Source organism: Phoenix dactylifera, chromosome 7 (assembly GCF_009389715.1).
Source record: "Phoenix dactylifera cultivar Barhee BC4 chromosome 7, palm_55x_up_171113_PBpolish2nd_filt_p, whole genome shotgun sequence".
NCBI lineage: Eukaryota > Viridiplantae > Streptophyta > Magnoliopsida > Arecales > Arecaceae > Phoenix > Phoenix dactylifera.
Genome location: NC_052398.1, coordinates 8,480,077 through 8,506,787, shown reverse-complemented (window position 1 = coordinate 8,506,787; position 26,711 = coordinate 8,480,077). Strand labels below are relative to the sequence as shown.

Here is a 26,711-nt window from a genome sequence, read left to right as displayed (position 1 = left end):
CTAAGGTCGACTAAGCCCTTGACGAAGTTCGAGCTCGGATTGACTCTTAGCAGGTCAAGCCCCAGCCCAACCGTGTCGGGGTTTATTTTGGCTAAAATTAGGTGGCCTTACCGTAGCGAGCAGGACGGCCCATTTTGCCCCCCATCAGCTAATATTCACATATAAAATCATCTAAATTAAATGAAACAGCAATACTATTTTTTTTGGTACAAGAAGCAGCAATACCCAAAGCTTGTTGCTATGCTTATCTATCATTATTTGTTACATATAGTTGGTAAATAAATAATTATATTAGGCTTCTACCAGGGAGTTAGAGAGAATAATATAGAATTCTATCAAAGGCCGGAGGATGATGGTAAAAGTTCAGAATTTATACTTTGAATGCTTTAATAATTCTGATTTAATTATGCATCAAATGCAAGATTTATTTGATGTCAAGATATAAACGGAACAATTTGATGCCAGAGTTGTGCATGAACCAGACAAATCCAGTTATTTTTTTTTTTTCAGATGTATAATTTAGAATCATGATCTAATTTATGGACTCAGGTTGGTTCAAGTTTTAGTTTTAACCATAATTTCAGATTATTATTATTATTTTTTTGTCGTCACGGTCCTAAATGGATTAGGGTACGCACGAACTTAAAAGTCATCGTGTATCGCATATGGTGCCACAGCAGAAGCAAACTCTCCGCTGCGCGGCGGACCTGATGATGAATAAATATAGGGAAGAAAAGGAAAAAACGGGGAAGAGAGAGTACCGGAAAAAAGAACCCCCGATTCGATTCGGTGTGATGTCTTTCTTCCTTCCCCTGTAACGCGTTTTTATTAGGTACCTCGCCGCCGAGTTTGAATCGAACCGATCGGATCTCGAAGGGAGGGGGGAAGAGGGGGAGAGAGAGAGAGAGAGAGAGAGGGCGGATCTCGATTGGATCGAGGAAGAGGGGAAAGAGCGCCTCATGCTGCCGACCGTCTCCAAAGGGCGCACGCCCGCCGCCGTGCGCACCTCCCCCATGTTCCCCCAGTATCTTCGCCGAATCGTCAAGGTTCTCTCCCTTCCCCGTTCCTCCTGATGCTATAAGATCTTATGCTGTTGATCTCCGTCCGTTCGTAGATGGAAGCTATTAGAATTTTCATTACCATTCGGTTTTTTAGTCTGCTGTTGAATCGGATCTGGATCTGATGCTTTGCGATCGTGTTGTTTCTGATCTTAAATTCCTAAATGGCTTGTTTTCTTGTTATCAATTTTGGGCTGCTTATTATTTTCAAGGAATTTCTGGTATCATTAATGATGGAACCCTGTGGGATACATCCGAATTTCCAAGCTAAAATTTGAAAGAAAATGCTGGAATTCATACAGGAGTTCAGATCTGCGTGCCTTAGCAGCTCTGCTTGGTTTTGTCTGTCTGAGATTATAACTTCGTAAATATTTTTGAGACGCACCTTGCGGACCTGTTTTGAACGAGTATATAGAAGTTTGACTTTTGCGTCGGAGTGAATTATAGATTGGCGTCCATATAGCATTTCAACTAGACTTTGGAAAAGTGTTGAAATGTTGCTTTGATCTTAATTTCTAGTTTTTTTTTTTCTGCCCCGAGCTTAGTATAAAAGATGACTCAGACATTGTAGACTTATGAGTTCATCATGTATGTAGGTGTATCATGCAGTTCGCAATGGAAGCTGAAATTTTGTAAATCTTTTGAACCATGTTGCGTAACAGTTTCAAAGTCATAGATTGGTCCTGGCATGATAATATGACCCTTATTCTATAATTAGTGACCCTTGTCAAAACAGAACATTTGCGTTTTACCCTTTTTTTTCCCTTCGTTTTTTTAGACCCAAGATAACAAATATTGCACATTTGTATTTCTAGCCTACACTTTCTGCCACAAATCTTTATTAAATATTTGCGCATACTCAACCAATACAAGTGCCACATAAAAATGATTTTTTGTATGTAGACATTTGAAGTGAAATGTTGCAACTTTTTTGTCTTCTATGATACATTTAGAACATGCAAGCATGTTTCTTAAAGATAAAATACCATTAGCTACTCAAGTTAGTAGATTGTTTGATATCTATATAAACATATGTCTGTTATTGTATTATGTACGTATGTATGCATATCTTCTACATACATCATATAGAAGCGTTCTTGTGCTAAGTTCTTTGGAGTTTAAAGTTCCAAGCACTTAAAGATAGCTTTTGCCTATTTTCTAGGTAGTATTCTTGCAATGGTCATTAACCTCCATTTTGTCCACCAGCATGAGCTCTTTAACCTTGACACCTATGGAGATTACCTATAGAATTGAATGATCATCTTGATGTCAGGGCATAACTTCTATGTGGAGGAATTCCGAGGCCTACAAATCAATATATAAAACTTCATCAGAGATCAGTACATTTATCGAGCAAATGATACATATTAATTTTTAAACTGTAAAATGACATAAGAATTATATGCATGTCTGCGAACTAACATATAAGATTTGATAGTGTTTTAACTAATTCTATTTATTCATGATTTGGAAACATCATGTGTTACAACAAGTGTTATGTAAGGTCCACATAAATGTCATGGGGAACAATAAGTGTAGCACCAATTACTATAAACTTGCATCAAGGATCACCACTAAGCCCATATCTTTTTGTACTAATTATGGATAACTTATTGCCAATATCTAGGAAGGTGTAACATGATATATGTTATTTGCAAACCGTATGTTATTCATTGTTGAAAAGAGAACTAGACTAAACACTAAATTGGACTTATGAAGGAAAATTTTAGGATTAAAGATTAGTAGAACAAAGGGACCATTTTCGTTGCTTAAGATCTATTGTACAAAATAATAGGGAGATAGATGAAGATATATGTAATAGAATTAGAGACGGTTAGAAGAAGTGGAGAGGTGCATCTAGAATATTATATTATAGGTGTATACCTTGGAGATTTGAAGAAAAAATTTATAGACCAATAATAAGGCCTACCATATTGTATGGCTCAAAATGTTGAGAAATAAAAAAAAGTACATGAAAATAAGTTGAATATATAGAAATAAGAGTGTTAAGATGGATGTGTCATAATATTAAAAAAGATAAAATAAGAAATGAATATATTAGAGGAGCTAAGTTGCACAAATTAAGGATTAAGTGATGAAAAATTGATTGAGATGTCATGGGCATGTATAATGAAGATTTGAGGATGTTCCAGTAAAGAGTGTGCAACAATCCAGGACCTCATCCAAAAAGGCTCGCCGGAAGGTATTATTTGAGTTCTTTGATTTTATGTAAATACCCAAGATCTACCCAGCGAATAACCGATATGGAACTAAACACACGCCCACATGGATCCTCACATACTCCCTCCGTTTAAACTTTGATGTTCTCGTCAGGCTAAGGGTTCAAATCCATTCAAATCTAATCGCAAGCACCACGATCGGCCCATGGTTAGCCCTAAAAAATTCGTGCTGCAATGTCCCCTAGTCTACATAAGTTATGGGCCAGATCCGCTCTGATACCATTTGTAACAACTTATGACCTCACCCAAAAAGGCTACCCGAAAGATATTGTTTGGATTTTTTTGATCCTGTATAAGTACCCAAGATCTATCCAGCGAATAATCGATGTGGGACTAAACACACGCCCGCACGGATCTTCACAGAGTGTTACTTTGATTTTGTGTTGAAGGTGATAAGAAAAAAGAGGGGAGAACCTAAGGTGACATAGATGGAGATTATGAGAAATGATGTAGAGAAATTTGGAATAATATCAGACTTGACCCTAAATAGGAATGTGTGGCGAATGAGGATCCATAAAACAGATCGAAAATAGTTAGAAAAAGACTAAATGGTCATGGTTACGGTTATGCATGTCATGTGCAAATGAACTTCAATATGTCATGGTTGTGCAAGTTTAAACATGTTTCGCAAATACTATGCTAAAACATAAAATATTTTATTTTTAAAAATTCTGCTGTGCTAAGTTATGCATATGAAAAATAGATTATACAGAATTATTTAATGACTTGTAGTTGATGCGAAAGTCATGTCCAAGTTGCCGAATTAACTATCACAAGATGTGCAGATATGAATGACTTACTCTTGCTGCTAATCTTAGTATTTATGTTTATCTCTGTTTTGTATTTGTCTGCGTGACTGTTGATCTGGAGCGTTCTATTAATAAATTTTTCTTTGCACTTTGCTGCTTGAATCATGGTATTCTAGAGATCCTTTTGAGCAAGATAATGCAGATATAGGGTCTGATTTCAAATTAGTTCTGTGTTTACTTTTGACACTAATTAAGTATTTATATTTATATTAGATTTCCACTGACTCATGTGGTCCATTGTTTGGCTTATTGTAGTGTCAACAAATGGATATCTATTACTAGATTTTTCTTAGCACTTTGCTGTTTGAATCATGGTATTCTAGTCATCCTTCTGAGCAAGATAACACGGATACATGGATTTGATTGCAAATTAGTTCTTTTTTTACTTTTGACACTAATTAATTATCTATATTAGATTTTGACTGACTGGTGTGGTCCATTGTTTGGCTTATTGTAGTGGCAACAAATGGATATTGAGTATACATTCTGGCAAATGCTTCATCTTTGCACTTCACCAAAAGTTGTGTATGTATCTTTTTTATGCATTCATTTTACTTTGGTTATTGAATACATTATATTTTAGGTATGTCTTATTTCAGTTTTCAAACAGAGGATCATACTTCAAATAGATATATTTACTATAGTAACGTAGATGAATTTTTGTCCTAATCTCCTTAAGTGACAAACCCTAACCGTACATCCAGCAAGCAAATCTCAGCCTCGCATAATTTGCAAGAATATACTTCAGCCACATTAACTTGCGTTGCTAGCTTCTGACATATATGGAGAACATTTCTGGAGATGCCTGTTGCCATGTATAACTTTATGTGAAAGAGTTCTGAGGAGTAACCATCTCTTACATCTAAAGCTTTGACAGTCAGAGTAGAGGATGTTAACAGAGTACAGATGGAAAGTGTGAGGAAAAAAATTGAAACAATGATTGGTAACGGTGCCAGCTTTGTGATATTATCTTGCTACTTGTCTTTATGTAAACCCGAGGTCTTTCAGAAGTATTAGGTTAATTGTTTATCATTATTTAACTTTTTTTTTCTTGCAAGTGTAGCTATACTGTTGGCAGCTATGCTATACTGTCTCCTTTACTTAATTAATAGATGATTTACAATCTGGTGAACAAGTAAAACTATGTACTTTTTGACAAAATGATCAATCAAGTAATAATGTAATGTTCCAAGTTTGGCCCGTATTGTTGTTACATTTTTTTTATTTTTTTAGCATTTGTTGCATCATTATTGAAATATCTTATTCAATTTATTTCTGGGTATCTGCATGTGGAAACTGAATTATGGAAGACAGCTATCAGCACACCAAATATCATAAGCGTAAGCATCTGACTTAACATTAACCATTCTTTATTCTAGTGGCCTTTTTTTTTTTTGAAAGTTTGATAGCTTTGTTGGCTAGTAGTTATTGGTCTACCTGTTACGTATCCTTCCATATTTTTTGGCATAATAATTTGCATCTTTGTATATCTTATATTCAAAGGTTTGTTTGCATGCATCTCCATTAGGTTGAGCATTGTTTCTTCTCTCTTTTTCTTGGAAAGATTAGTTTGTGCTGAAGAGAATGATAGGAGTGAGATTTCAGTACCTTCCAGGTATCACAATTTAACAATTCAAAAGAGCAAAGATATGGTGACGTCCACGAGCACATTAGACTACCATTTTATTGGTTTTTGATGTCACATATACATGGTCAGCAAGATGGAAACTTTTTCACTGCTAAATTGCTAAATGGATCAAAACCTTCTTTGTTGCTATATAAGTAAGGCCTTTATCAGATCTATTATTCATTCTGGCACTTCCCTGCTCTTTCATAGCATCATTGTCTATGAAGGCATATCTAGTAGGTCACTTCTAAATCTTGTTAAAAGAACTTTGGAGATAAGATATTATGATAGTTTGCCTAGGAACTCAATGGACTACTTTCCAAGAGAGTTATCATATCCTTCATATAATTAGGGAAGAAAAACAAAATATTTTTAGTATCATGAACTTATATATTATGTTGCTCTGGTCCCTTAATCTAGATATGACAAGCAGCTTTCTGCAAAATATTGCATAGAAAATTACAGCATGTACTATGAGAAGTCTCTAAAATACCAAACATCCTTCACGAATAAGACATGTATACTTTCTTAGACCAAATATTTTTATAAGGGTTTCCTTTTCATTTCAACCTGTTCGCTTTTTCAATGACTCCTTGAACTCTCAGAAATGAGAAATATGATACCGCTAGTTGATTGTTTGCAACTTAGCATGTTGAGAAAGCAGATTATTTTTCAATGCATTTTATTTTTTTTAATTTAGTAGTTTGGATCTAATGGGAATTTTTCACATATTGTTTTTTTTAAGATTTATTCCCGAATAACTTAGTGCATTGAAATGGCCTTGAATCCTAGCATAGCCTAAACCAAGGTTTGTCATCTCAATACTAGACCCCTTACTGGTACCATTCCATTACTGTGTTAGTACATGGTATGGTACGAGATGGCAAATTGTAACGAGTTTCGGTATTGTACGAGACAGCATACTGGTTCGGTAGTGGTATGATACAATATATGCCCGATCGGTACGGTATTGACCGGTGTTGCAAACCTTGACCTGAACATTTCTATGTGATATTGACAGAATTCAAGGAGATCGGCAATTGCAAGAATTTTAAATGGGCAAGGCTAGTAATTGAACTAAATTATCACGGAGATTAAGGAAAATTATGCAAGAAGTAGAAATTTGGTGAATACGGATTCATAAAGTCAACCACAAATTGTTGGGTTAATGCTTGATGGTTATGGTTATAGTTAAGCTCCTTGGTTTCTGTTTGTGCCTCTTTTTGTTCAGTCATACAGAAATAGTACCAACTATATCTGAACAGTTTTTAAATGTATAATGTGAGATTATTATTTAATATATTATGATGGAGATATCGATCAAGTTACGACCACTTTATGACAATAATTAGCATTAACACTACAAGATATATAAAAACTATTCAGAAGTCTAGGATTCTATATCTTTTCAATCTTTTTTCCTAGAAGATATGTTTTCAAAGCTTTTATACAATAGACAGATATTCAGTGGCATCTTGTTAATCGATTAATAACTTCTAGATTAATATCTTCCATGGAATAATTTATAGCATTTTCTTTGTGAACTTGTATTCTTTTGTACCTTCCAGAGCATTGTTTTATACAAGTTTCACACTCAATTTCCTGCGGAACCATTTTGAATTTGTATTATGATATGTTTAATCATCCTTTTATTTTGTTTGCTGTATCAAAAAGGCAGTTAGCATTTATATATACATCTCCTCTTTTCCCAGAAACAAAGAACCAGTGGGCACGGGATGATCCTGCTTTTGTTGTTATTCTCTGTCTGTTTTTGGTAGTTGCCACTTCAGCTTATTGTGCTGCGTAAGTTTCTCTTTATTGCCTGCAAGTTCTGCAATTGGTACACTATTTATTCTGGATGATAGGATTAGCAATTTTCTCTAATTCCTCTAGCTTCTGCTTTATGATCTTTTAGGTTCTCTATGAAACTATTTTTCTCCCTTCATAGAGTACATGCTTTCTTATTTTGCTATGCACTGTGGATATTGATATCTTTTTCCATGTTCTAGGTATGGTGAAAGTTTGGCACATGCTGTTTCTGCAGTTGTTTCAGTTGTTGTTTTTCATTTCTTGATAGCTGGAATAATTTTGGCCACATGCTGTTGGTAAGATTTTGATCTGGAATGTTTTATGCGTGAAACAAGCTTCTAGTGATTAGTTGTGTTTTTTTTCCCTATAATTTCACTATCATCTTTATGACATTGTTCCATTTTATGTATTTGTAAAACGTTGCAAGATATAAAAACTAATGGCATGCTGGAGAAACAATCCATTTTGTCTTTAGTGAAAATAAAGATTGCTGTGCAAGATTACTGACAGAGCACAGATGCTGCTAATTATAATGTAGCCATGCTTGGCATGTATAATGCTCATTAAAGGAAGAGGATGATCGCAACTCATCTCGCTCGATGCTTCTTTAAAATCAGTGTTAACTAATTATGCATTTAGTTTTGTTTTCTTCATGTGATCCTCTTATTTCTCTTCAATGAAGAAAGAGATTGCAAACTGTACTATGTACTAAGGGATTTATATATCTGAACGATAAAAAGTTGTTTGTAGCTAGAGTAGACAGACGGATAGGGATGGAGTTGGTCTTACCTTTTATAGCGGATTTCATTAGTAATATTTTCAGATATGTATTTGCTATGCATGGTTGCATATGTCACGTGAAGCTGAGGTTCAACGTACCAACCTGTATCGCCTAGGGTGGGGCATACCATAGCATACCGGAAATATACTGCGACGCAAGGGCCAAACCAGTCTGTGCCAGGTGGAATAGACCAGTTCTGCCTGGTTTTGTGTTGTCGCAACTTGTACCACTCGGTTTGGGCAGTAGCATGGTTGGGCATGAGAAAAGGATCTCTTGATCCTGTGTCTGTATGAGAAAAGGATCCTGTGTCTGAATGTATGTACACTACCTGTACGGTACTCGGTAGGGCATAGTGAACTTGTGTGAAGCCTTTCAGATTGTGGTATTAGAGAATATGACTGACAAATTTGAGCTACCATTTTGCAATCTATTGGCATTTGTAATATCTTCATCACATTTACCATTGTTCCTCTGTATGTCCGTAAAAGTCTGGGGAAGAGTGGGAGTTGGAGTGTGAATTATAACTTTTAAGTTGCTCTAAGCAAAATGGGACAGGGAATGATAGCACAATGTGGTGTGCGAGTGACTTTGACTTCATGAATTAGTGAAATTTGCTTTTAAGAGAGCACCTCATCTACTTGTGCTGCCTCTTATTTTCCTTGCATCCAGCACCTGGGTGGATCTTTTTCTTGATCCTGATGCCTTGTTTGTGGCAAGCTCAATTGCAATTGCATAGTACTAAATCCATTGCGTTCTTCTCAGCTTTGGCCATGCATTGTTTCTACCATCAAACTTGTGCATAAGCAACAGCTTTCTTTCATGACCAGATTAAAAACTACTCTGGGTTCTTGACTGCACATTATCATTTAGGAAACTTGACTGCACAAAAGTCAAGTCATTTACCCTTTTTTATATCATCCTCCCCTTTTGGACAGATAATGAACTTAGAATATTCAAAGTTCAAACAGATATAAGCTTATGTTGGTGGCTGTATAGAGCCCACTAATTGTAATTAATACTTATAACAAAGACTAAATATGTGATGTCAAATATGTTTGAGTAATGTTGAAGCTACATATTCAATAAATGAAATATTAAATTTGCAAATCTAACATGATGCTATTGACATCCTTCTTTTTTAATCACAATTAGAGGATAGGAGGATGTATAAAGTGGGAATGGGGATGAGAAAGGAGCATGAAGATTGAAGATGACGTTTTGTGCATAAGTAAAATTTTAAGTAAATCGAGGAGCAAATGTTGGAATGCTACATAAATACAATGAATTATCTATTGGAGGTACTGTTCTAATGTAACAATCATAAAAAGCCATAGCACTAAAACGGCTACTACTCGTCTTTCAGGCAAGGTTTAAGTACTGATCCAGTATGATATGGGTATGATGAAGGATTATTGTGTCCTTGTACCAACACATATAAGGAGTGCTATGCTGATGCCAACCGTTCACAGTGTGTTGGTATGGGGGCATACCTTACTGATAAGGTACAGGTATGGGGCCTGATATTGGGACTTATAAGTCATTGCTTTTGAATATTATGTGTCTTTGATGTGTTCAAAGAGTTTAAACAACGAACTGTATAGACAATCTGGGTATGATGAAGGCTTATCATGCCCTTGCTCCAACTGAAAAGGCATTGCTCTTACTATGTGAGTCTTTGATGTGTTCAAAGAGTTTAAACATTGAACTGTATAGACAATTTCTTACTCATACATATCCCTCTAGAAAGAAAAAATAGGAAAACTCTCAATAAATGATAGGCCAGGTTCCCCCACTAAATATTGAAAGTGCATGATGGTATGATTCCTTGCCTAGAAGATACAAAATATTCACCAGATCAAGATATGAGAGTTTAAGCATTGAAATGGTGAATTGAGCAATTCTTATCATTATTATTTGTTTGTTGAGAAAAAATTGGACCATTATCTTCTTAAAAAAACACTTGTCTTGTTACAATGAGGTAGAGTGGGAGCAAGAAAATCAATGCCTATGTTGGAGATCAGCGACAAAGCAAAACTACCTTTGCCACTTATGAGGCGACAATAAGGCCTGCTCCTTGGAGTTTGTAAAAATGCACTTGCTTCTTTCTCTTCCATAATTGAGTCACTGAGTTGAGGAAGCATAGAATTAAGCAGATGATAATTAGTGAAATCACTAATTTGTCCCTTAACAGATCCTGCAATGAGGTGCAGAGAAAGGGAAATGAGTTATGTTTTTTTTGAATACATAGGATAATACACTAAGGAGCTGCACAAGTGCAAGAGTAAAATGACTGAGCAGCACTAAGAAAGCATCTTGTTTCACAAATTTTGTTGGCAATGTCAGGCTTAGAGATGGTCAAAGAGATTAGACAATTGATAACAATTATTATCATTGTAAGGACTTGTGATGGGAAGAAGCTTCAGACTGAGTTGTTCAAAGGACTAATGGCCTCCCTTTCAATATAGACATATATGATTGATCAAATTGGAGTTGTACTTTTCTAATGGTTCTTTTTAATATTTATAATTCTTTTAATCACATGCTGTAAGCTTTGTAGTTGCTTGTAACGATCGAACAGATATTACCCATTTGATTTGGTTTCATGTATTCTTTTCAAATATATCTACAAAAACAATTGCTTTAAGGTTAGTGGTTTCCATACAGGTTTCTGACAAATGCTTATTTGCGCGAGGAGGCTCCGAACAGCCATGTGGTCGAGCAACGTGTTGAATGGTACCTCATGGAATTTAATTTATCAGCAAGTATACTAGTTGCCATGTCTTAAATTCCACATGGCTTGGCTTCTTATTTACATTTTCTTCACATTGAAATCCTTTGTTTTCTTTCTGACTGTCCTTCATCAATTGCAATATGGCAGTTATGCATATCACCTATAGGCATGCGCTTGGAATATGTTATCGCCAACTGCTTATCAAATATTTAAATCAATTTATGCGAATGCATAAGAGTATCTTCTGGCATTATTGCCAGCCTTCTCCAGTGATGCATAAGATCAAACACTATTGTTCTGAATCTGATAACATAAAATTTTTGACAGATCCTCCCTGTTTTCGATTTATTCTTAATGAAGACATTTTTTGGGGGTGGTTCCTTGGTTTTTTTTTTTTTTGGGGGGGGGGGGGGTGGGGGTGGAGGGGAGGTGTAGGGGTTGGTAACGATAAACTGAGTTTGCTTGCATGGCCTTAATGTTGCAAGATCTCATCCAATCAGTGAAAGCTGGTCACAATTTTGTAAAGGGTACAGGAAGTGCTATATAGACGTCACTGACCACTTAATAAATTGATTTAATATATGATTGGTTGGTAGTTAAGGATTAGATGTGCCTTTGTTATAAATTTTAATCTAGGATTATTTTCCTATTTTCAGGTGTAATTACAGTCATTTGTCTTGGGCCTGTAACTTGAGATTTTTTGAATATTTTTTTAGTGTGAAAGAAAAATTCGTGAACTATGTGTTATTTACCTAATGGCTTGAACCCTTCCTTTATTGAAAGTTCAAATGCCTCTCCTCTCGGCCTGTTTCAGTTTGGTTGGTTGTATCGTATGAGGTCCATGTCTTGCACCTTATTTTGCACCTTCTAATGTCAGGCATTCGCATTGGACTCTGCCATGCACATAACCAAAGAAGAGAGAATAATTATGTGGCCTATTTTTCCAGGATATTATTAGTGGAATTGAATGTCAACTTATGTATGGTATAAAAAATGTTCTACATTTTTAGAGCGTCATATAGACATGAAAAGCAACTTCTTGGTGTATTGGCTTAAAAAATTCTCAAAAATTATGAGTACACAACATTACCGAGAGTTGATATTTCAAGCAGAATCTTGAACAACTTATAGCTTTTTATGAATAGGATTTTCATGCATGTACACTATACAACTAGAGGCATACACTACCTTTTTGAAAACATTAATTTCTCACTTTGCATCTCAGCCTATTCAAGATTATTTGAGATGGTTTACTTGGTGGACTTGATGCCACATATGACCCTGAAAGGAGGACTTAATGTAAGTAAAAGGGATGTAAAGGGGAGAAACTATAGGATTTGTATCAACTGGTGTTAAGTATGTCAGTGTTTTGGATGATAGGACCTGGGATATAAATAAAGATCAGTATATGATTGATAAAGCCAGATCCTCATAGAATGACTATGGAAATGTTATTGAAGTTCCTAAAAGTTATTAGTACCTTAAATGGAATCTAAGTTACATTTCGCCCTATGCTATGCTTCTGAAAGAGATCCAAACAACCATGTCCGAGGCTTCTGGACATCCATAAATTGTTGGACTTCTTATGAACACATTTGTGATATGTGATGACTAATTTAGAAATCTTGTTTTTTTTAAAAAATATTTTTCGATATTCTTGTTCTCTATATAACATGAAAATTATTTGTTTTCTATTTCTATTTACCAAATCTTTCATATCTGGTGTTTTTATATCTGTAGGACAAAACGTTACTTGTTTGGATAAAGCTTTACCAGGCTGAACTACCAAGATTCTAATTTGATTTCTTTCCAATTTTCTGTACTTTGGTTTTTATACACCTAACCACCAGTCTCTCTTCAGTTTTCTTTCTCACTCCTCTATGATAGGATTAGCACCATTTCAACTGTTGTTTTAATGAAGCTACAATGATTGAGTTACTAATGTTATGTGCTATTTTCAGGCTGTATGCTTTTGATGTTCACTGCAACTCTTTCTTTCCCATGTTCATTATGCTTTATGGTAACTACACCAAATTTCTTTTTAATTAAATCTTTGTTATTATTACTATAGTGTTTATCACATCATGGTTGTGTTTTCACTGACAACTTCTTATCTGCTTCAGTAATTCAGTACTTTGTGTCACCCATCTTGGTTGCACATGGTTTCTTTCCTGTTCTGCTATCAAATCTGCTTTTCATGGTGGCTATTTCTTACTATCACTATCTGAATTTCCTAGGATATGATGGTATGGAAATTTTATTCTGCTGAGTATTATTATGTCATATTCATTTTCTTTTTTTTTAAATGATGAAATATCTCACGTATTCTGTATTGGACTTACTGATGCAGTCCTGCCATTCTTGGACAAAACTACTTTCTTTTTGTATCCAATTGGTCTTGTCATCATCCTATCCCCTCTTAGTAAGTACATATTCAATACCACATCCCAATTAAGCTTGGAGCCCTAAGAATGGGCATCATTCTCTCTCTGTGTTTTTTAAATGCTTGTTATTGGTGCTTGTAGTGATTCTAAGTGGTTTCAACCCTACAAGATACGTTATGAACTTATACTTCAGTTAGCAATTATGGTTCAACCCACCGGAGCAGACAAATCATTGCGGAGACAAAACTAATTGCAGATTGATATGCAAACTTTGGGTGGAAAAGAAGCATTTGCTAGATACCTTTGTTTATGTAAAGCAAATTGGCAGAATGTCTATCGACTCTTGCAGCTTTCATCATAGGGTGCCAAACATGCAGCAATTGCCACACAAGAAGCTTGGAACTTGAGGAATAGATGAAAAGGAATGCTTTCTTTCTTTGGTCATTTTATTCAGGCCTGTTGCTAGGCAACCAGGTGAATGGAATGCCTAGTTTGCCTAGTTTTTAGGCATTTCGAGCTAATGTAAAACTTACATGTGATAATGATGAGTTTAACCTCCATTTTCAAGGAATCTATATCATCACAGCTTCATGCATGTGTTTGAGCACCAGCATATGACTAATAAATTACATGTGCAATTAGACTTCAATGTACTCTGTGAGTGCAATATTTTATAATTAGCTGCTAAAGAAAGTGAGTTCTTTTTCAGAGTAGAAAAGGAGATAAGCAGGGAGATCATTGCTAAGAAAAATCTAATTTTCCTTTGCATGAATTTTATATAGAGTATACTTAAAGCTATTTTAGATTTTGTTATATATTCATCCTAACTCCTGAGAATGTTTTCTGCCCTGCTGATGAGTTTGGTAATGTTTTGGACTGACACGTCATGGAACTACTTTGCCTTGAGGGCATTACCCGAAATTTGTTTATAATCTGGGTGATTTAGGCACCTCATTTCTTCAAGGAATATGATTGGTCTTGGCAATTCCTTAAAAGGGGTTTGGCATGCGACGAGGACTTTCAGCCAATGATTTGTGATTCTCTATTGTGTTGATTGTAATGTTAGTCCTGTTAAATAGCCTCTATCTTAGATTTCTTTTTGTGACCAAGTGCCGCCTAATGTCCGGCCAACTTGCTGAGCTATCCATCACTTGTATTTCTTTAACTACATTCGTAGCTTCAGAGTTTGGTGCTTCTCTTCCTTTAACTGTTAGGAGTGAGTTCATGCATTGCCGATCTAATAAAAGTAGTGGCACCTGAATTCTATTGAATGCAAGCTTGTGGCTTCTGACTGTAAATTTCTTGAGATTGAAGTTGAAACATATCAGAAAGGTTCCCTTTTCTCCAAATGTTTTTGCTTATGCTGTCATAAGTGGTTTCCGTGTGCTTATCATAACGTGTTGGATTCCCATGGAGTTTTCCTTTTCAGGTAGACTAAGAGAGGCCCCTCTTTTAGGGTACATCTAAAGGACTTCGGTCGTTTCATCTGCTACTTTTGTGGACGAGTATTTGCCAGTACGAATACTGAGGGGTGTGAGCCCTGGATGCTGTGAGGACATGCGAACTATGGTTGAAGCCTTCCTCATCCTACTACCAAGAAGCATTTCCTCTGCCTCAGTGGCACACCTTCCTCGTATGAAGGCATTATGTTATTCTTTTCTCTTGATGCATCTGTAGCTTTGCTAAAAGGAGCTCCATATCATTGGCCATTGACTACTCTCAATTTTAAGGAGAATTCTAGCATTAAACATCATTATTAACTTAGGTGCCATAAATTTAGATCTAGTTAACCTTAGATTATCAGCCAAGGCATCTTGGGACAAGAAAAGGTTTTATCAGGAACCCACATTTTTTTTTCTTTTTTTTCCCTCTCCTCCTTTGAGAAAGCATTTTAGTAACACTAGTTAATTTAAGCTTCTGCAACTAGAGAGATACCTCCACGGTTCTCCCTATACATGAAAAGAGTCAAAAATCGCAATCAACTAGTTACAAGTCAAAATTTTTCTCGTTTAGATTGCATTTTAGTCGATCATGTGAATCTCATTACTCTTTCATTACCACGAGTCCCCGATCGACCCCAATGATGCGATGCCATCTATTGCTTGGAGCCTCATCTTAAAGATCTTGCTGAATAAATATTCATTCCATGTGGAGGACAACACAAACGAGGTGCACTGCATGATGAGCTTCATGCTCTTGGTATCAGCATTCAACATAGAGAATTTTCTGGGCAAGATTTTTCCCCTTCTTTTTTACACGTGGGGATCACTGTAGAAGGTGCCTTTCACGTTGCTTACCTTGAGGGGAATCTCTGCATCATTTCCCTTCATATATATATATATATATATATATATATAGATATACTTTGCACCAGCCCTTTCCGGTGGCACCAGTCAGCAACCATCAATTGGACTTTTCTATTAATATCAGAGTTCAGGGCCTCAGGCCAACCACTACACTTACTATTTACGCTTCGGGAAGTAGGAATACTATAAATATACTAACCCAACCCCGCCGTCGGCCCCACGAAAAATTCCCTTCCGTGCGTGCGTAATATGCAAGACACCGGCAAAGTCGGCAGCACTGCTAAAAAACCCTGGAAACCAAAGCAAAATCCAACCGCCCGCTGCTGAGAAGCTCCAGTGGAGGATTCCATTGTCCTTTAATTATCCGTCTTCGTTTAAATCCTCCTCTCCTTCCTTTTTTCCAAGAAAAACCCTAACCCAGTCCAATGGATGCCGGAGAAGTTCTCGACAGCCCATCCACGACGCCGCCGCCGCCGCCGCCGCCAGCGGCGGCTTCTTCCGCGTCGCCTAGCTCGCCCCGTCTGAGTGGGCGATCTGTACACCGTGCCCTCGGCGGCGGCGCAGGTCCCTCTCTCTCTCTCTCTCTCTCTCTCTCTCTCTCTCTCTCTCTCTATATATATATATATATATATATATATATATATATATATATCCCCCTTTCTCTCTCTCGAACTAGGGTTTTCGTTTGAACCCTCGATGATCTTTGGTTCTTGGTCGTTCCAGTTGCCGATGTGCTCCTCTGGAGGCGGAGGAACGCCGGGATTCTCGGGGCGGCAGCCGCCACCGCCGTCTGGTTCCTCTTCGAACGGGCTGGGTACAGCTTCCTCTCTCTAATGGCCAACGCGTTTCTCCTTCTCGTCGTTATCCTCTTTTTCTGGGCCAAATCAGCCTCCCTTCTCAACAGGTCTGCTGCCTTTCGCTCTCTCCCTTCTTGCCTTGGTGCGATTCGCTTCTTCGTATATATTTTCTTGGTTAATGAGAGGGTACGATTGTTCCGAAATTTTTTAGTGCAGGCGACTTAGTTGTTCTTAAATCTTAATAGGTCGATTGTTGACTGATATGATTGTTAATTTGTTCAAAATATTGGATTCTTAGACCTCTTCCGCCCCTTCCCAATCTAGAAGTTTCTGAGGTGTTCGTAGGGAAAGCTGCGGACGAGGCTCGGGTGTGGATCAATCGTGTGTTGGCTGTTGGACATGATATTGCCATTACAAGAGATAGGAAGGTGTTTCTTCAGGTATTTCTCTTTGCCCTTTCATGCTTTGTTAAGCTTAAGCTTGTCCCTTGTCTTACTTCTTTCTGATATTGTCTCTTTTGACCCCTTCTTCTCTAAAGGTTACATTGCTTTTGTGGCTTGTCTCATATATCGGCAGTTTGTTTAACTTTCTTACACTAGTTTATATTGGTGAGTTTCGGTGGACTTTCTTTATTTTCGTTCTTTGATACAAGATAGAATTGTAAATGGAGGCTAGCTTCTTCCTCTTATGATCTGCATGTTCTGATTTGTACTTTGATATTATTGCAGGGTTGCTTCTATCTATCACTCTTCCGGCATTGTATGAGAAGTACCAGGACCATGTTGATGAAAAGCTTGGTATAGCACACAAATTACTCTTGAAACAATATGACAACATCCTAAGAAGGGGAACAAGAAAGCCAGCCGAAGAAAAGAAGACCCAGTAGCATGATAGTCATGCTCTGTCGACTCTTAGCATGTAAATACTTGCACCTCATGATAATAACAATATGGTAGAATTTACTTTCCTATCATTTATTTCTAGATCAATGCATTTCAAACATAAATTTATGAATTACAAGATGTGGAAGAACCTTTCATTGTGAATAATCCAAGTTTGTTACTCAGTAGTCAATGGATTACAGAGAGAAAAATGGAGAGGGAGCTAAGGTATGCCCCTCCTGGTGGAGTTGTTCAACTAGTTGGTGTGCACCAACACTGATGGTGGTCCATATATATTGATATCTACAAACAGTTGATTTTTGGTTTTAAAAAAATTGTACAAACTGATTCTCTATTTTTTTTTTTGTAAGAAAAAACATTTCATTTATAATTTGTTTGGCAATCTTGATGTTGATCATTTTTTGATAATAACAAAAGGAGTGCCACTTTTCCATGTTCAAATGTGGAACTTCTCCCTAGTGAACTTGCTAAGTAGAGGGGTGCCAGACCAAAGTCCTGTTGGCTTCTCAATGTAGATATGGTTTACAGTGAGTTCTTATTTTAGACGAACAAGTATGCATTCAAGTTGGATTCAAGTACCGGTTGAGTTGTAGCTTTTGTCTCTTAATTCTCTCTCTCTCTCTCTTGTTTCTCTTATTCTCTTTCTATGTGTGAAAAGAGTTTGACAGTCTAATTGTCGTCTGATAGTTTCATTGTGCTTTTCCCAATCTTTGTTGTAGTTGTAGCAATTGGCCTCACTTTACCTTGTGACTGACTACACCTAGTTCTTTATTTCACTTATATATTTGTTATACATATGCTTATATTCCATAGAATCATCACTGGAATTATGATGTAACATCTGGCATTTAAACCTATATACCTATTAATATATACGGCTTTTTTTCTAAATCAACTTGAGTGTTATAGATGTATCACTGGGTACATTTTAATATAATTTCCATTGGTCATTATAAGTTATTTAATTCTTTTTCGGTTTAGGTGTTTAGTTTATCTACTTAATGTTAAGTAGATTAGTTGTGGATCACTATTATTAGTTTTTTATTCTTGAATTAAAATGTTTTCCTAATACACAATTTCATTATTTATGAATATGATAAAATTGTATAAATTATATTTATTGTATAAACATTTTAGTAGTTGAGAAAACATGCAATAAATCAGAATTTGCAGAAGTTCTTAGTCTTTACCGTTTCCCAATGATGCCATCCCCTACCAATCGACTTGAATCCTAGGTTGGAGACATGTTTTTCTTTTGCCTTTTGCTAACTACTTTCAAATAGTCACTTTTGTCCCTGTAACTTTCCCTTTTATGGTGCTATAGTGGAGCAACAGGAGGAATTGTAAAGGAGTACCGGATAAGGGGGTTCATGTTTCTTGTGAGTGTGGAGCAGTGGATTTAATGTAGGTGTGGAAAATATTTTTTTGACCCCCTTTTTGCATCAATAGAGAGGTCTGAGATTGGGGGTTCCTACATTTCTTTTGTAACTCCTTTTGTTTCTTTCCCATATGTTGTATTCTTTTCTTTATATGGATCTTGCACTTGTCCGGGACTCATGCAATCAACATATTGTACCTCAAACTTCTTTTTGATCTCTATGTATGTTTTGTGCTATGAGAGGCTTTTATGAAAACAGCTACTTACTCCCCTTTATAACTAGATTTGGATTACTGAAGGAGACATAAAAGAAATTCCTGAAAGCTTTTCTCTTAGCTTTTTTTTTTATTGCTCAGGTTGGACCAAGTTTGTAGCTTGATCTCTCCGAGAATTGACAATTTTTACCCCCCTTGTATTGTATTAGTTAGTTTTACTTGCATGAAAGTATTTTTGTCATTTAATTGTCATTAATGCATCTTTTTTAAATCCTACATGCATGCATGCATACATACATACATACATATGCATGCATATGTATGTTTGTATAATATTTTGGTATAACCTTGTTGTTCTCTTTGGGATAAATGTTGAATGTCTTATACATTTTTGGTGTTAGTAGTTTGATTTTCGGATTGGTCCTAGAGAATCCTTAGGCTATGTTTCTTTTAGGAAGCTATACTAAATTTAGAGGTTGAGAAGAACTAGTTGAGCAATCCATAGTTTTACACTAGTGGGCAAGCACTAATAGCACTTGGTTGAAGGAGTATAGTTGTCTGCTTCTTACTTGATTAGGGAACTAGAGTTGTGTTTGAATTAGCACCTAAACTAACACTGATACCTAGAAAAGAACCCAAACATTGTTGGAAAAAAGGGCTCTACCATGGTGGTTTTAGGGTTTAGCTGTCATGCCATGGCTCTTGGTGGCCTGGAATGGCACTTGAGCTCATGGCAGGTGCCATTGTGGGCCTGAACCTAATAAGGTGGATGCTTGTGGCAGGCCCGCCCATGGCAGGCGATTGGTTTTCTTTCATTGTCTTTCACAAATAATGATTTAACACGACCTCCTTCAGTCACTCTGTAGCATGACTTTGTTTTGCTTTATTGAGTAATTATATGATGTTATGACTAATATAATGATGTGGCTCTTCCAGAAACATTGTTGATTAGTTCTGCACGATTAATGAATTTTAATATTAATTACAAGACAATCATTGAACCTTCGATTAAATGCACACATTCTCTCTCAAAAAAATGCATGTTTTCTGCTTTATTCTTAAGTCTAGAGTGATAATGGACTTATTGATTGAATTATTTGAGTATGTAACTCATTGGTACACATTTTTGATATAAGCAATACTTTTATTTAGGTATATGTTAGTTGATGTAATCGTTATTTATTATTCTATGCTCATTCTTCGTAGTTTTATTTTTCTGATTGTGGTTGCTATACTGCCAAGATGTATCAGAGAGCTACTTGTTTTATGTTTTATGGATGATGTCATTTTAGAGTGTCAATATTTTTTATCTTATAGATGATATTATCATGTTTGGTAGAGTGATGTTATCACAAATTATGCATCTTTATTTTCCAATGTTTCATATCTTTGTTGTTGATGGCTTTTCCCATTATCTTTTTTTTTTCCATGATGTTCATGTGAAATATTGTTCATTGGATACTTAGAGTAGGGTAGATTGCTAATATATTTTAACAGCTTGCCTTGAGCTCTGGTTAGGGATGGTAATGGGTCGGGTATGGGTTGGGTAAGCCATTATCCGTACCTGCCTCATACTTGTCTCAGGGTGGGACGGGGTGGGTAGAGTTAAACAAGATGGGTTGGACTGATCAGGTCATGTAAGGTTGTAAAAATCTTTTTTTTGCATATAAATTAAACAAATAAAAGGGAATATAAAAATAAACATTACTACTTCACATAGCATTAAACAAAATAAGTGTCGAAGACATAGAATGTTCAAACCAAATTTTCAGCAACAATACAAAACATAACAAGCAAAAATATTGTTTTTTAAGAAGTCAAATGTCTCTTAAACTAAGAAAAGCAATCAACTAACAAATGAACAAGTAAGTATCATGGCATGTAACCTTTCACATATTCACTCTTTGGGGCAACTGGAGCAAAAATAGGGAGAGGATTTGTGAAGAGTTTTATATATCCAGATCGGGTACAGGATGGGTTTTACCATTACCTGTACTTGCCCTGAATCTATTGCGGGTCAAGTAAAACCCGCCCTATTAGGGTCAGGTCAAGTCGATACTCAATGGGGTAGTGTAAATTGCCACCCCTAGCTCTTGTCACCCACCATCCAACGTGTGCTGTGAACACCCTCAGCCTTTGCTAAGTGCTTTTTAGAACATTGATCTTGAAATTATAGAATCCCATTCTTGAATAATCTATTGTTATCTTGCTACCTAGATATATTTGCAAAAACATGGAACACACTTGAGAAAGATCAAGGAAGAAGTTATTGTACATAGATGATTTCAAGATGGGGTTCTTAACTAAATGCCTTTAGGCAAGACAGAAGATATATGAAATTTTAGGAAATGCTGAGCAGTTATCTCTCTTGAGGTTTTGATGGAAACTAATCTGTTTATAGCATGTACATTGCCAAAATGCTAAATTCGAACCTCATGGTTTTATAATAATGACCAAATTAGTTGTTATGAGTGTGAAAGCTGGCCATGTTAAAGCGCAGGATCAATGTAGAACTTTAAGTTATATTAGCAACGAGGTTCGCCGTACCAGTTGGTATAGCACCGTACCGAGCATACCGTACCATACCAAGCATACTTTATTGGTATCGGACTGGTATGCAGTGTCATGCCATACTGACACTTAGTACTCCTCATCCTCTCGTATCGTACCGCATACCAATAATGTAATAAGATGATACCAGTACGAGGTTTAGTACCGAGACGGCGAATTTTGATTAGCAAGGTTTTAGTTTAGCAAAGTAATATGCAGAATTAATTGTTATTAGATTAGGGGTTCTAAGTTGCTCATATTTCTAAGAATTTAAGTTACCTGGTGTATATGTGAATCTGTGCCCATGTGCATCATTGCACAAGTGAGGGCGCACATGTGTGCATGCATGTGCACTAGTGCATGTACTCTTGCAATTTTCTAAATGTTCTTAGGATTCTATTTCTTGCTAGGCTCCAAGTTTTCTTTCAATGTATTCGAGGTCACACCTTCGTCCCCCCTTTGACTTTTGGCCCATCATCTTGCAACCTTAACTTGTTAATGGACCACACGATTTTTGTATTATAATCAAAATGTATTGCTATGGTTCTATGTTTTCTTACAATCGTTGAATTTGTATACCAATCAAAGGATGATTTAATCAAGCTATGATCTCATTCCAAGATTGGTAAGAGATGAAAAGATGGAACATTTTTTATAAAGGACGAGCATGATGCCCTGATCATACGAGTATTAAGTGGAAAATGAGTCATTTAAAAATAAGATAAAGTAGTAATTAAATTTTCAATCATATAACATTGAGAAGAACATAGTTCCTGATTATCCATCTAACCATGATATAGCATTCGACATTGTAGACATTGTTGAAAATCCAATGATGTGTTATAATGAAAAGAAAGAGATGGTGATGATATGTTCCCATTGTATGTATGATTGTACTTGATAATAGTCATGCTGAAGTTGAAGGTTATTTATCGGACAATCTCCAGAACTTTGCATCATTCTCTTTCATGACTGAACTCTCAGCGAGATTTATGATCGTATGTTCAATTACTGGTGCCTCTATCCAAAGGTAAAATGATTGTTTCAATCAAAAAGATGACGTAATCAAGTTATGATGGGTGCCTTAGTTACTAGAAAAAGGTGCACGTGTGGGAGCATGGGTCCAGGGAAGCAACTCTCTTAAAAGAAAAATTAATAACAATTTTTTGTGAAGCGGATGCTTTACGTAATTGGAAGCTTCCTTCTAGTAAGGTGAACAAATGTAAAGCTCTTATGAAATGCGAAGAATTTTCTATAAAGGATAAGCATTTGATGTTAGTCTTCAATCCTAGTAAGGCGACATTAGTAAGCTGACTTTTCCTTGCTCCGATCCTCCTATTTCTCGTCTTCAGTCCTCATCCCTTGTTGCCGAGGGCCAAGAAGATGAGGCTGCTCTGGTGCCAGTCAGGCCCCCATGCACCGAAAAGCTGTTGCTGTCGCTACAACCGGGGGACCTAGAAGTGATTCTTGTTGGATATAGATGAGGAAGATGGGGATTTCTTGTGGGGAGGACAGTCCGATGGGTTTTAGGCCGGGCTTGGGTCTGGGTTGGGTTTGGGCCTGCATTTTGTAAAAGATTTCGGGCCTAAACCTGGACCAAAGCATGGAAATGGTTTTGGGCCAGGTTCTGTTAGGGGTGTGGCCCAGCCCGGTTCGAGCCCTAGATGTCAGCATTGGTGATCTATGATAACTTGTCATGCCGGTGGAGGGGTTGAAGACATGAAGCAAGGGGAAAGAAGTATGTGAGGTGGGAACAAGTCACTGATCTATTATTCTTTTTTGGGATAACCAGATCTGATAAAAAGGTGATTTATCTCAAAAGTTCAGGAATATTGAATTTGCTGCTTCCCCTCACTCTGCTTCCCCTCACTCGGACATTTCCCTCTTTCCCCAGACACTTCTCTTTGCTCCGCCTCACCTAGTGCACTGGTTACCTGCAGATAACAGGTGGTTGCTTCCTAACAGGCGCCTAAGTTTCTACTAGTCAACAAAGATGCACCATGCAATGGTTAAGCATTTGGATATTTGAAAACCAGTTTACATTGGAAGCTCTAGAATTGACCATGGGATAGGGAGCTGTGCTTTTTTCTAATTTAGTCATTTTATTGTGGTTATTTATTTTGATAATCAATGCGCTCTGTCTGCAAGAATTTTTGACTGAAGGAGAAACTGGTGATGTGCATTGACTAGCCGACACTGTTAATTATCTTGAACTCAACCTGATAGTGGTGATTGCTCCTTAGCTAGAGATGCTCTGGACATAAGGATATGGAGAGTTGCCTGGTATGTATGGTTAATTGTGATTGAGGCCAGAAAGTCTGCAGAGAGGCAAGGGCACGGACTATACTTTGAGGTATGCCATAATATTTAAGGTGATTCTGCTTCGTCGGCTATTCGTTATGGTCCTGTAGAAAGTGTGTTGAAAAAAGATAATTATTTGCAAGTGTCAAGGTCCAAACACTTGGTTTCAATGCCAATTTCTGCTAGGCTAAATGAATTTGGTTTCAGCAGCTTCAGTAAACTTATGAAAAATATTTGAAAAAATAAAGAAATAGAATTGAAGTCTAAATAATAAATTAGGCACATTTTTTATTGGATAAGCTATGGTTTTACACTGAAACTATCAAGGTTCGCCATCTTAGTACTGGACCCCGTACCGGTACCATCCTATTACAGTGTCGGTATATGGTATGGTACGAGATTGTGAGATATATTTAGTGTTGGTACCATGGTCTACTATGCCGGAATAGGAGCCTGAACTGGTTTTCCGGCGGCACGGATCAGTGTGTCTTGGTACCTTTCCGTGTCGAGTCTGTACCGACACAATAGAGGAGGCAGGGGAGAGGGAGAACGGGAGAGAGGAAACAAGAGAGTGAGAAGGGGGAGAGGAGGGCGAAGGCTGTCGAGCGCACAAAGGGCTGCAGAAGAGGGGCGCTCTGCGCGCTCGCCGACCTCCGCTGGTCCTCTGCCGGCCTCCGCTCCTTTTCTCCCTCTCCCTCTCTCCCCTACTCGCTCTCTCTTTATCTTTCTTTCCTTCTCCCCCTCCGTCGACTTTTATTTCGTTTTTGTCGCCGGAACTATCCTGGTTCGCCACCGGTACGGCTTGGTAATCTCCGAACTGCCCGATTCCGAACGGTTTCACTGATCATGGTTGGTACAGTATGAGACTGCATAGTATGGTACAGTACATCTAGTATAGTATGGTACCGACGGGTACAACGAACCTTGGAAACGATCAAATCTAGCATATTATATTTAAGTGTTATACACTGTTATATTATTTGGTGAATTTTTAAGTCTTATTATTTTATTATTTGGTGAATTAACATTTGAATCATGATGCCTATGAGATTTAATATTTAAGATGTGATAACCATATGTCAAACAATTTACTTCTCTAATTTATTCTTTTGAAACCAATATTGCAGGACTTCCTTGTCTTTTTTGAAACTTACAAAATCTAAACTGAATTTTTAAAAAAATGCTGCTCAAATGAAGACACTGAGCGGCACAAATTGCGTGAACATATAACTTTGGTCTCAAATATTCAGTGGAAACTCTATAAGTAGCCTTGATTTCATATCTGTTCTGGTAAAACCCAAAGTATTCTTACATTTGTTTCTGAGTTTCAGCTGAACTTTAAACCATGGCTAGCATGTTATTTTACTGCTGGTCAGCGTATTATATAGTTTTATGTATACTCTATGTGCAGTAAATTTTCCATAGGTAGGAAATAGGGGATGCCTCCAATACCTGCTAATAGACTAACTTGGACCACAATATTGTAATGCGCATATGTAAACCTAATTTTATGCTTGATCTGTCAAAATCCTCATCTTGTATATGCCTGCCTACCAATTTTCTTCTAATGAATTATAACCTCCAAAGCTAATAATTGTATTCTAGGTCCCTATGCAAAAAAAAGTTTTTTGAGATGTCAGTAAAAATGGCTAACAGAGTCTTGTATTCTTCCTTTTTTAGCATATCTTGCTCTGAATTTTTGAACTTTTGGATATCTCGTTTCCTTTATATTTCAGCTCCATCAGAGATTTGTCACACCACAGTATTTCCTGACTCTTGCTATATGTTTTGTTTACTCAGCTACCTATTTGGCAAATGTGGTTGAGCTTACATCCAAGGGACCCTGCAGATGTGCATGTTCATTGGATTTCTGTCATCCAGCCATCTGCAAAACCTTTATTCAAGTCGACGAGTCCCCATTTCTAAGGTTGCCCCCATTAATTTGACCATGCAATGAAGTACCCAAGGACACTAGCTGGAAAGGGTGCCAAATCTTTTCAGGTGTGGAAGGAACCCTCTTTCTGGAATATTTTTGTTTTCTGCGCATATTGTAGTGGGCGTCTCTGCCAATATCTCAATGTATAAACGTTTGATGTTAAGTAGTCAGCACGTTTACTCACATGCGTCAACTAGTTTGAACAGAAAGATTAATTGCGCGGGCATTATGAAAGTTTTGTTTGCGACTTGGATTTATGAATTTCTCATTAGATGAATGAAAACTTTGTATCTCGGTAACTTGTAGTGCACGTATCACATTCCTTTCTGCAGAAGGCAGCGAATGGTGAAACAAGCCACTTGGACTGCAGACACCAACTTTTGGAATGCTGATACGCGTTGGATGAGTTAGTATGATTTCTTTACTACAATTTGATCATGTTATCTTACTAATTTGTTATGCAGCAAGATACACCTGCTCAGTCCTTGTCGGTAAGGACTAAGGAGAGATTTTTAACCGTGGGGGGCCATTTCTTTTCTTTAGCTGCTTGATTTGCTGTGCAAGGTGCATGGCATGATATGGAAATCTCTTTGATTTGCTTCCGGGCATTTTGCAATTTCTCACGTAGTATGCTCGGCTGGAGTCTGAATTTATACAGCCGAAGAATCTCTCATACTCTTAAATGTTTCTGAGCTTTTTTGCTTTATTATAATCCCATTTGGTCACATTACCTGTGCAATTTAACTTCATCTCTCTTTTGTTGATAAATTGCAATACCATAAGCGGGCATCCATCCTTACACATAGGGCAGGTTAATTTGCAATCTGCTTGACCGTCCACCAAGCAGTCAGCATATGAACGACAGGATGATTTTAGTTTGGAAGTAT

At 37.0% G+C, this 26,711-nt stretch overlaps 2 protein-coding genes across 3 annotated transcripts; both read left to right on the top strand.

Annotated features, from left to right (window-relative positions):
• Window positions 1–717: 717 nt before the first annotated feature.
• LOC103714192 (protein unc-50 homolog) lies at window positions 718–14,049 on the top strand. Its single transcript, XM_008801373.4, has 10 exons — window positions 718–1,046; window positions 4,565–4,632; window positions 5,422–5,447; window positions 7,447–7,537; window positions 7,744–7,839; window positions 10,989–11,057; window positions 13,017–13,075; window positions 13,179–13,301; window positions 13,406–13,477; window positions 13,581–14,049. The coding sequence occupies exons 1-10, from the start codon at window positions 960–962 to the stop codon at window positions 13,634–13,636; spliced, it is 747 nt and encodes a 248-aa protein (XP_008799595.2). The 5' UTR covers window positions 718–959; the 3' UTR covers window positions 13,637–14,049.
• A 1,901-nt stretch (window positions 14,050–15,950) lies between these two features.
• On the top strand, window positions 15,951–26,123 carry LOC103714202 (reticulon-like protein B11). 2 transcript variants are annotated; one of them, XR_005512537.1, is made up of 6 exons: window positions 15,951–16,309; window positions 16,469–16,649; window positions 16,841–16,982; window positions 17,081–17,150; window positions 17,271–17,494; window positions 25,689–26,123. XR_005512537.1 is itself a non-coding variant. In XM_008801384.3 (6 exons), the coding sequence occupies exons 1-5, from the start codon at window positions 16,171–16,173 to the stop codon at window positions 17,426–17,428; spliced, it is 690 nt and encodes a 229-aa protein (XP_008799606.2). In that variant the 5' UTR covers window positions 15,956–16,170; the 3' UTR covers window positions 17,429–17,460; window positions 25,689–26,123. The 2 variants fall into 2 exon arrangements, 1 of the variants encoding a protein (XP_008799606.2); XM_008801384.3 differs by having other exon boundaries at window positions 15,956–16,309; window positions 17,271–17,460.
• The last annotated feature ends 588 nt before the right edge of the window (window positions 26,124–26,711 follow it).